This window comes from Dipodomys merriami, unplaced genomic scaffold (assembly GCF_024711535.1).
Source record: "Dipodomys merriami isolate MVZ:Mamm:240054 unplaced genomic scaffold, mDipMer1.0.p SCAF_14, whole genome shotgun sequence".
Taxonomy (NCBI): domain Eukaryota; kingdom Metazoa; phylum Chordata; class Mammalia; order Rodentia; family Heteromyidae; genus Dipodomys; species Dipodomys merriami.
This window is the reverse complement of record NW_027202715.1, coordinates 21,503,100-21,515,299: the sequence shown is the minus strand read 5'-3', so window position 1 is coordinate 21,515,299 and position 12,200 is coordinate 21,503,100. Positions and strand designations below refer to the sequence as shown.

General features: G+C 37.0%; 1 protein-coding gene across 2 annotated transcripts in view; it reads right to left on the bottom strand.

Annotated features, from left to right (window-relative positions):
* The window catches only part of Ctnna3 (catenin alpha 3), a 1,374,363-nt gene that overhangs the window by 625,174 nt on the left and 736,989 nt on the right, over positions 1 to 12,200 (bottom strand). For both annotated transcript variants that reach the window (XM_070021006.1, XM_070021007.1), the window contains one exon: positions 6,529 to 6,609. In XM_070021006.1, the coding sequence (XP_069877107.1) occupies positions 6,529 to 6,609 (81 nt within the window). The remainder of the gene's footprint in view (positions 1 to 6,528; positions 6,610 to 12,200) is intronic.

The window sequence follows — 12,200 nt, the reverse complement described above, 5'->3', positions numbered from 1 at the left end:
GAGGCCTTGTATTCAAGCGCCAGTACCAGTACACAAACATACCCACACACACAAAGAAAATTTAAATGTTCTTTACAATTTGACTATTCTCTTCTTGGAACACATACACACATATACACATACACATATATTTACATACACATGACATGTAATATGTGTACATATACACATATCCACATGAGTAACCACATATGAGTATATATGCATATATGCCATCATGTCTTGGTTTTATTATAATGTTTAATATTTATCACCCGCACTAGATTATGCATTCCCATCAAACATTTCTATCATGCAAGGTGTTTATTAAAAATGCCTTGCTTTTGGTAGAAAAGAGAGGAAATCAAGTTCTCAAAACAGCATATTCTACACGTCCAAAAGTAGATGTTATAATTATGGGCATTTGTACATAAATCTTTGCTCCCATCTTCAATGATACTTAAAAAGTCGGATTACTTTCTTGTGGTTATCCAAAACAGAGTGATTTTTCACCAATGCAAAAAATCTAGTGAAGTGGAAAGTAACCACTGTCTCACACTGTAAAATGTTTGTCCTTTCTGTCTCATGACAGGAGTTAATTAGTAGAAATTAGCAACTTGTCTTAGGCACAAGTGAGATCATAGGCACTATAGGAGATCATAAGCAATCATCAGGTAGGGAGTATTTCTCCACGAACAGCATCTGAACCCATGCAAATGGAAAACAGGATAATGAGTTCAACCAACACCCTACATTCTGCTTAGTCTTTGTCTGACTTGCTGATTCCCTAATTCCCATGGCCTTTCGTGATCATACTTTAGCATTATGGATTCCATCAGGGGCTTTTTGTGTCTCACAGCTGATCTTCCAGACCTGTCTCTCATTGTCTTCAGAGATAAAAACAGTCCATACTTTTCCTTGTTTTCCTGTCTCAGGAGCTTCTCTAAGTCTCTGGGGGATTCGCAACCAAAGAACAAATGCATCTCGAAAGTTCTAGAAATTGCACAGAGTGGAAAGCACCACCCTTGAGCTATGGGGATAGGAGTCACTGAATAAAGTTCCTATTCTCCATCCATTGGTCAGACAAGTTGAGGGTTATCAGAAGATCTAAGCTCCTTTACCTTTCACAGCATGTAGCGTATCCTTTTCCTCTCTAACTCATTTTGTATGCTTCTCTTAAATTCATTTTTTAAAATTATATCCCAAATAAACTAACTGAAGTCAAATCCTGTACTAAGGCTCCATTTTCACAAAGGTGAACCCAATATAAAACACATACCACACCCTTGTGTTAAGTGTTTGGTCATGAGCCAACTACCAGACTACTAATCATCTTTAATCTGTGCTGATCACATTCTGCCACACTGGCATATCTCTGCCCTGACCTATGTTGCAATGACCATGAACAAAGTATTATTACAGGACGAGGTGTGCAGACAAGCACAAGAGAGAGAAGACAAAAATGTTATGCTAAGAAATTTTACCTTGTAACATACGCCTATGGGACTTTTTCATTACTCTGCATAGTCATCTTTACATATACTATTTACATAGCTTCTACCTTATGTAGTTCCATACAGTTTTCCTGTCCAGTGGGCATAATGCATTGCTTTCACTTGGTGGCATACAAAATAAAAAAAATTAACAATGAATCTAATATGTCCATGCAAAAATACAACACAGTGATAAAATCTGAAGTTAAGGGGAAAGCTACCACGAGTTAGAGGCATGTATTTTCAATAAAAACTGGCTTGCAACCAGGCATGAACAATGTCAGAACAAAACCAAACCAAGGAGCTTTCCATCTTTTCTCACTACAGTTTAATAAAACGTTTTGAGACATCAATTCTTCTATTTCCCACTGATATCAGAGGTTTGGGATCTCAAATAAAATATTTCTCTACAACCAAAATTCAAAAGTGAAAGACCTGTGTGAAAACTCCAAGAGAGCCCTGCCATCAGGAACAGAAAGAACAAACATATAATGGGAAGAGCAAGTGAAACATGAAAAACAATCACCTCGGGGAACTGGAAAAACCTGTATTTATGCCTAGTAAGGCCAATTTAATTTTAAGCAATAGAGCAAAATATAATTTGTAAAGCTTGATTGAAGAATGTGTTTAAAATAACTAAGAATTCAATGTATAGCTGTTGTAACAATTTAGCAAAACTTGTGGAAACAAAATAATTGAACAATGATGGTGACAGTGATGATGGTGGTGGTAATGATGATGGTGAGATATAAGAACCTACATTTTTTTTCCTCTGAAAGTTATACTAGCATCATCCACATGGCAAGAAGATGGAAATAGCAGTTCAGCAACACAGCAACCATAGAATCAGTAAATATTTTTGTTTTGCTTGTTTTACTTGTGGGGATTTTTTTTACCATAATTATATTTTATTTGAAAATAAATACATTTCTGGATAAAAAAGTTTAAAAGTTCTCTGTATCTCATCCTTACTTTGGCATCTATAAAAACATTTTTTATTTCATGTACACAAATAAGCTATGAATATGCTTATAGAAAATCAATTATGTATTTTATTCTTCATATGAGAATAGAAATTATATATATATATATATATATTTGCCTTATAAGAGATATGCAAAACATATATATAACAGATAGTCAAAAATCACCCTCCTTTATTTAAAGATCTGATGGATATGCAATTCTAAAATCATAGAAAAAAAGAAGTTAACTTTTACAAAGCACATTAAGTAAGGGACAAAAACATTTAAAAAATGTTTATGATGCTAAAAATTAGTGGTCCTGGTGGTTCTGGAAGTGAGTGTGTTATTGTCTCTGGAATTGATGTGGTCGTTACAAACGTGAAGTCTGCATTAGAAGCATGGTTCTACCAGTTAGGTGGGTGATATTCAGTAAATTGACTCACTTGAGAGCTTGAGATAATGACACCATTTCTGGTTTTAGGAATTAAAAATCAGTAAAGTGAGGAATGCACTTGGTAGAAAGATTTTGAAAGCATTTGATAAATGAGAGATCTTTTCCTAATTGTTATTACTAAATCATGTAGTTCAGTGGGAAGAAAAAAATGTTTAAAGACAAAACACAAACAAAATTATTATTGAAGTCAACATATTATAAGTACTCCAGAAAGAAAAATGTTAATTCCAGTTGGTAAAAAGAGAAAAGGTTTAATGAAATAAGTTACACTTATATTAGCATAGAGATCAGGGATTAGGAAGGGAAAAGAAAGGGAAGTAAGTATTCCATTTACATGCATCATTCCAAAAACAGGAACATGGACATGACTGCAAAGACAAAGGTATGTTTGGCAAGGAGATGGTGAAACTTTTGGAAATTAGTAAGTAGACTCTTGTCAGCCAATGGGTGAATGTGTCCCTGTGGTGAGAAGAAACTGGGAAGGAAAGTTGTAAACAAAATATACATCAAGAATAATAGGGTAAGGGGCTGGGAAGGTGGCTCAGTGGTAGAGTGCTTGCTTTGCATGAATGAGGCCCTGGGTTCAATTCCTCAGCACCACATAAACAGAAAAATCTAGAAGTGGCGCTGTGGCTCAAATGGTAGAGTGCTAGCATTGAGCTGAAGAGCTGAGGGACAGTGCCCAGGCCCAGAGTGCAGACCCCATGACCAATAACAACAACAACAAAAAAGAAATAATATGGTAAGGATCAAATCACGAAGAACTAAGGACATGATGACAAGGACTTCTGTCTATTCTCTAGTAAAGCAGTCAAGAAAGTTACAGAGAAAGAAATATAAAATATACCATGGTAAATCCATCTCTATACTCCTAAATGTATTATCTGTTTCTCCTCAGATATTTCTAAGCTACTTATCATTTCTTAGGAAGGAAGTTGAATCATTCTTGTTACTAAAGTTAGAATGTTTCTGTGTTACTGATGGAAAAGAATATGGTTAAGAGAGTAGACAACACTGAATGGACAAGATGATAAGTCCTGATTAAATGTTACTAAAAGCAAACAAGCAAAACAAGTTTTAGAGCAAGAAACGAACACTACTCCAGACAAATGTGTTTTACGAGTAGGGTTTTCCCCTACTTGTGGAAAATATTATATTGCAAGGAGCTTAAAATAAACTCGGATAAATTTGATAAGAATTAAGAACAGGTGAGAAGTAGCTCATATTGTTGTTTTAACTACTAAAAGTAATATACATCAGAATGGAACATGAAGTATTGAGAGGCTGAACAAGTAAAGATAATGAGAGAGAAATACTACAATGAACCTCTCCAATATTAAAAATGATGGATGACTACAAAAAATAGCACACACATACACATATATGCTATTTCTAGAAGATACAGCTTCTGTTATAATATGTAGCTACATCTATATGAGACAGCTCTTGCTTGATCCTGCTCAACTAGAATGGGGTTTGTGACTGAGCTCACCCACAGAATGTGGGTAAAAATAACATCCAGTGACATGACATTGGAGCTCCAAGTGAAGGAAGTCTGGGAGCTTCAATCTCTCTTAGCACTTTGAGACATGTTGTAATGAATTCAGGTTATCTCTGTTGGAGAAAGCATGAAGAGTCCTGGAAGATCAAACACTACAGGAAGTAAAAGAAGAGGAATAAGCACTAATGCTCCAATTATCCAGCAGAGAGCCCATTGGACTACCATTACATGAGCAATCACAAGAGACCAATCATATAGCTAGAACTAGCATCATGATTTCTATCATCCATGGTGTCCTCTTAAACATTAATAATTTTAAAAAGAAAGAAAGGAGGTGTTGGCCTGTGAAATCATTAGAATACAGTAGTTCTTTACAAACTGGAAACAACTCCTATAAAGAAAGAATTAGTAATTTCCAATGCTATTTCTCTATCTTACTGGTAGAGGTAAGATGGTCACACAAGCATAATTACAATAATACACAGGACACCTGGTTAAATTTGAATTTCAGATAAACACAATTTTTTAGCAGAAATATGTCCATGAAATATTTGGAACGTAATTATATTGAAGCATGTTTGTTGCTAATCTGAAATTCAAATTTAACTGGGCATATTGTGCTTTTATTTTCTAAATCGAGTAGTTCAATATGCAAGAAATTGCTTTCTCTTGACTTTTTTTTAAGAAAAATAATAAATCCAAAAGCTTTGGGGGTGTATATGGAGATTAGTTCTTTATATGTAACTTTCTTTATGGCAATATAGATAGAGGAGACAGGGTGAAAAAAGATAGCATTGTAATAAAGAGAGAGGAAAGCTCTAAGGGGTGGAGTTTCTTAGTTTCGGTGAAGGTTTTGAGTCATCACCCTTCCTCCTCAAGCAAGTCACCTGACCATACTGGACTGCTTTCTCCTCTGCATCTAAAACACACTGTGCCAATAAGATCCTTTCATCTCTTAAATTCTGTGATTCTAAGTGCTGATCGTAGACACAGAATTCACATTAAGGCCATAAAGTTGAGAAACTGGGATTCTCACTGAACTTAAAATTGTATTTTTACACCGCTATTATTAATGATCTGAGAATCCTTATTTATTCCACTTCTAAATCTCCTTCTGAATTAAAAGATTCCCTAGCAATTTCACTAAATCTTCTCATTTAAAGTACAATAATATATTGCATTAAAAGCTCTTGGTTAAAAAGCTTTGGGTCCCTATTTTATGAGTTAATGGTAGCCAAGTTAATGTTGGGAAAGGTTTTGGTTAAAGACAATGGGAAGGAATGGAAATCAGAGGCCTTTGAGATTAGCTAAGGCTTACTAATCCTTGAAAAAAATGAACTGTACCATAATATTAGGTATTTAAATTCTTTAGTGAAATTGTTTCTGACACTTTGTTCTTGATAACCAAGGTTTAAAAGTCGCTTTCACATAAACAGAAAACAATTTTTGAAAGACCTTTAAAACAATCAAAGAGCAATGAATTGGAATCTAAGTTATGCCTGTTTGCTACAAGTACTTGAATAATAAACTCAGTTCTAAGTACAAGATTTTAAACATGAAGTTTGCTTGCTTAGTTGGTACTCTATCACTTGTGCCACATCTCCAGCTCAGCTTTTTATGTGGTTATTTTAGAGGTGGAGTCATACTGTCTTTTCTACCTGTACTAGCTTTGAACTACAATCCTCTGGATCTCAGAGCAGCTAGAATTTCAGGCATGAGCCACTGGCACCCCACTAAACTGAGTTTCTCAAGTCATAAAAATCAAATTGTCAATCTTCCCTAAAATTTTAGTAGGTACCAAACAATGATACGCATTTATTTAATCATCAAAGCACTACTGTATATTTCTAATTCCATGTCATAGATTCACAGAAGACTGAAGACATGGACTCCAGGCCTGAGGTCTCAAATCAGATTAGGACAGATCTAGAATAGGAATGTAGGTCTGCATGACATGGAGACATACATTATTTCTTCTACTTTTTATGTTTGTCCCAAACATGGCATATAGATGTGAAAAATAGATACTCACTCTTCTTGTTTCCCATTCAAAATTAATTTTAAAGGAACAAGAGCAAGAATTAAGTGTTACAGCAATTAACCAAAGCTTCCTTTTTCATGTTAGTGTCATCTAACCTGTCTGCGAAGGTCTCTGGTCTTCCTGCACATGTTGTCTATAGCGACATTCAGAGTATTGTTCCTTTCTTTTTTTCCAGTCTGTAAGGGAGAAAGAAAAATGACATAAGCAATGGTACCAAATTACTCTTTATCACTTCGCAATTTGCTTTCTAAATTTCCTGAAAATAACAGCTTGAAAATTCAAGAATAGTTTGCAAAACTGCTATGATATTTCATATGATTCATGAGCATTTCACTTAAGACTAAGTAGGATGGTGATTAAAGCTCACATTATTTTCTTCTTTAAGCTTCTGTAATATTTCTGATACAGTTTGGTTGGATTCATTGTGGCAGGAGGCAGAGCGTTATCTCCATGAAACTCTGATCTTCATTCTTAACAAGTCAACTCTAAACGCTAAGCATGCAATTAGCTTAAAAGCATTAGGTGCCCAATTTGTCAACTTCTGTGGGAGTTTCTGAAGTCATTTTCACGGTGTATTGTGTAAGTTATGCAGAGCCATATTGGAGTTTTGCTAAACACTAAATAAAATATGCAGTGCAAATTCATACAATTTACGAAAGTTGACCACAATTTGAGCTGACAACATTCCAAGAACAAATTGTTTTTAGTAAGAACTGAATGCTGTTTTTTTGGCTCTTTAAGATAATTTGTACAACACCTTTTCATCCCCTGAGCAGAAGAGTTCTCTCGGTTATATCTTTAACCTAGCTCTTTTGGCTACTAAGCACATTGAGAGTCACCTTCATTGATATTTTCTTATTTTTTTTCTGGGAGACAAATGGGTTGAATCTAATCATACTTTTTCAGTGATATCTTGTATAAAAGAGATTGGGGGGAAATTCAGTATGTAATTCACCTCCAGGAAAATTGCTGCTCTTAAATTAATAAACTGAAAAGGGCCCTGGAGAAAAAAAAAAGACCTTGAAAATCTGGAAGATAAGTTTCAGCCACAGATACAAAAGGGAGTTTACAACACAAACTGCTCACAAGGAGAAACTGAGGCAAAGCATATACAGGTAGGAAAGACACAACACTCTCCCTGATGACTAAACTCATACATAAATCCACACATTTGGATGAAAAGACTCCTTCACAAAATGTTCAAAACCACCTGGACCCTGTCTTAACTCCCTCTTCAGTCATTCCTGCTGCTCCCTCTTCTCAAGCACTATCATGAACAATAGAAATACTCCTATGCTTCCCTCTTTCATTTTGCCTCACACTTACATAAAAGATACCCTTGACATTAGAGAAAATCTCCAAAATACTTTTGAAACCATTGCTATTCCTCAATGGTTCCCACAAAAAATTCCCTCAGTGACCCTATTCAAAAGTAAACCCTCCTGGGCACCAGTGGCTCACGCCTGTAATCCAGTCTACTCAGGAGGCTGAGATCTGAGGATCTTGGTTCAAAGCCAGTCTGAGCAGGAAAGTCAGTGAGACTCATCTCCAATTAACCACCAGAAAACTGGAAGTGGTGCTGTGGCTCAAGTGGTAGAGTACTAGCCTTGAGCTGAAGAGTGCAGGGACAGAACTCAAGCCCAGAGTTCAAGCCGCAAGACCAAAAAAAAAAAAAAAAGTAAATGCTTACCCACTTCTCCTCACTTCAGTTGCATTTTCCTGATTTACATACTCTATTTTTGTGCATGATAAAAACCCTTCCAGTTCCATCTGAATGGTGATCTTCTCTATCAAGTACAATTTTTAAGTATATATTTTTAAATTTTTCATTGTAAAGGTGATATACAGAGGGGTTACAATTACATAAGTAAAAAAAAATTATATTCCCATTACTCACATAAGACATTGACTGAAGTTGCTAAATTAACTTTAGTCAAGTACAGCTAAATTCCTTTATTAACTATAGTTGCTAGTTCCAACTGTCGGTTATAGACAGATTTTGTCAGTAGCTGTGTTACTCATATTGAAGGTGTAAAAAGTGACTATCATTTGAGATCATCCTGTACACCCCAAGATGTTTAGCACCCATGAACCCATCTCTACAAAACCCCCATAACAATACTGAGGCACACTAGTGCATCTATGTTGACATTACATGCTTTCAGCCATGACCTATGGGGAACCATAGTAGAGTCTGTCTAAGTCTTTATAGCATATATGTGAACATGGCCTCGTCTATGTCTAGTGAGAGGAGAGGAGGGGAAAAAGGAGTGAGGAATGGAGATGGTGGTGTTGGGTCTTTCCACGGAGCACAGATAAAGTTCTGGGTAACAGATAACAGAGCTATGATGGCAATGTACCCACATGAAATCAGTGACCACATTCATACTTCCTGCCCAGTCATCTCCACACTAAGTACAGAATGTGAAGAGTTAATCCAGGGCCTGCATAAAGCAATGACTTAAAAAGATACACAGTGGGCTGAGAGACAGTTTCTAATTTTATCTGAAGAGACTCTCTAGCCTAGCCCTTATTCTCCAGTTGCATGCATTATTACCTAGTGGTTACATCTCTTTCTACCTTGTAAAAGTAGAGATTGTTTAAAAAAAAAAAAGAAGGAAAGAAAAAGAAAAGAAAAACAAAGAAAGGATAGGAGTTGAGCCAAAGAGATGACCTACACCTCTTCAAACCCACCCCTCATAATCACAGGAATGACCGGGGGAGAGTCCTGTGGTGTTGGCTGTAAGAACTCATGGGCTCCTATGGTGTGATTCATCAGAACACCTAAAAGATGTCAGCCTTCTCAGACCTGGCAGCAGAAGCACGCAAAACTTTAATAAAGGATGCCAAGAAGTGACAGGGTGAGGGGATTTCAATAAGGGCTATAAAGATGACTTCCTAATTTCTACCCAGAGCTTGATCTTAGTTTAAAGTGTTTCATTGGGTCAAAGACACTTTGTTCTCTAGGTAAAAATGAACAGTCCCTACCGCTACAAGAAGTGCAAACTGCTTCCTTCTTTTCCTTCCATTCCTCTCCACCCATACCCCAGCTTCTTTTTCATCTCCAGTTTTTTATTTAGTGTCACTCGCTCTATTTACCTAGATTTATTTGACTTCATTTGATCCATTTTATGCCTCTTTATTCCTTTTGCATGGCATAAAAATAAATAAAGCAAGGAGAACTAGGCCTAGCTGGTTTAAAAGCCCTCATTCCTTCTGTTTTCGCAGCCTTAACAAATCACCAAGCAATGAGCTCAGAATGAAGGAGAATTCTACATTATGAGGTAAGGGATAAAAAGGGCAGAATATTAAAACAACCACAGATACCAGTCAGAACCTGCCGATGTCCCAAGAGCTTACAAAGAGGACTCTTCTTGAAGGAGCAGCATGAAGTTAGCTCAGGCCTGCTGATGGATAAGGGGTAGTTCTTGGGGAGTGCAAGGGAAAAGGTCATGAAGAAAGTCAGGAAGGCACAGGTCACCACTGACAGGGGAAACAGTTACATACTTATCAGTAAATACGTTACAGAGAAGTAGAGACTTCAAAAGAGCAGTCTGCTCATGGCCTTCTTCAATGGAATTTTATTAAAATCATTGCCAGTGGTGGCTCATGCCTAAAATCCCTAGCTACTCAGGAGACTAAGATCTGAGGACTGAAGTTCAAAGCCAGTCCTGGCAGACAAATCTGTAAGACTCTTATCTCCAATTAACCAGCAAAAAAGCCAGAATTGTAGGAGGTTGTGAGCTCTTTTTTTTTTCCTGGCTCAAGTGGTGGAATATCTGCTGTGAATGAAAAAGTAGAGAAAGAGCATGAAGCCTGGGGCCTGGAGTTAAAAATCACACTACCATGATCAACCCCAATTAGTATTGCACTGCCCCAACATGATCTGAGCTTGTGCCTGCATAATCTTTTTTGTAGGTCGTGGGGCTTAAACTATAGGCCTGGGCACTGTCCCTGAGCTCTTCAGCTCAAAGCAAGTGCTCTTCCACTTGAGCCACAGTGCCACCTCTAGTTTTCTGGTGGTTAATTGGAGATAAGAGTCTCACAGACTTATTTGCCTGGGCTGGCTTTGAACTGTGATCCTCAACCTCAGCCTCCTGAGAAGCTATGAATACAGGTGTGAGCCACCAGCGTCCAGCTTAAACTTAGTGATAAGTATTTTTGACAATTCTGTCTCTGCATTGCTTCTATATAACTAACCCTCTAGGTACTTACTCTAGAGTAAAATTTAAAAAATGATGTCTAAGTATTTCCTTCTTTGCCTTAAAACCCTTCACTCTACCCTCATCGCTGATGAAGTGAGAAACAAAACCTTGACTCTACTTTTTAGCTATTAAGGAAACATCTTAATTTTTTTGTGTTTTCTATATACTATCATCCCAATGGAAGGATTTTGTTTGTAAGAAACCATTTTCTCTGCTTGCTTCCTATTTTTCTAATTCTGGACAGCTTTCAAGATGTAATTCAATTACTAAATTTTACATAATGTTAATCTTCTGTGTTGAAATTCATCACTTTTCCAACATATTTTCTTCTACTTCTTATAATTCCCTTATATTACTTGCCTTAATAGTTAGTCCATAATAAGTCAATAAATTTTCATTATATATTCTATGACAGATACTACATAAGAATCAGTTATTCTATTAGACTCACTGCTGGCCTTTGAAGCACACATAACTAGTGATTGAAATAGACATAGAACACAAAGCTTAACAGAAGTATCCAGTGTGACACAGAGGTTGATGAGATCAGCACTCTCAGGGAGGACACAGGAACCATTCCTGGCAAGGTTACAATGCTATCCCAAAGGATGTAAGGCAGGTGAAGATGTGCTCAGACCATTCTGGGGAACAGGGATAGTATGAACAAAGGTCCTTAAAGTGTATTTGGTAACCAATTTAACATGAGCTAGGAAGGTCTGATCCTGGAGGCATTTGCCACATTGAGAAATGAGATTAGACCCCCAGACAATCAGGAGTCATACAATTCAATTGACTAAGCAATACAGTCCAAAGGTATGAAATGAGCTGGAGTTGACATTCTGATTCAAGGAGATCCCCAGTCTGGCAAAAGAATTCAATAGTCACAGCAATAGTCCACAAGAGCAATGAGAAATGCTCAAAGTAATGCAATGGAAAGTTGGTATAAAGGCACATGAGAGACTCGAGCACTCTGTGTGAGTACCAGGTAAGGACTGACAGGTGTTGCAGATGTGGGGAACAGAATTATCTAGGCAGATGACTGGCTAGATGATGTTGCTGTGACCTAAAATCATCAATAACCAGATCAACCTGAGATTGATCATTTCTGTTTGGAAATTGTTGAAGGACCTGTAGAGAATTTGCATTAATTTTGCCCTATTTATTGCTGATCTACATAGTCACCCATCTCTTTCTCTCTCTCTCCCTCTCTCTCTCTCATACACACACACAAACACACCGTATTACCTTCTCTTTTTTTGTTTTTGTTTTTTTTAATTTAATTTTATTTTATTTGTGAACATACTGTACAGAGGAGTTACAATTACATGGGCAGGATAATGCGTACATTTCTTTCCAAGCATTGCAGCCTCCTCCTTTGTTTACCCTTCATATCCCTTCCCAGCCTCCCCCCTCCCCCCCATCCCAATCCTTCTCCTTCTCCCCCTTCCCCCCCCCCACCGCACCGACGTTGTAAAGCTAGTTTTGGACATGACAACTTGTACTTCTCATTGTTGCAACAGGTCCACCTGTATCCTTAAACAACTGGTTTTTCCCCATCTCCT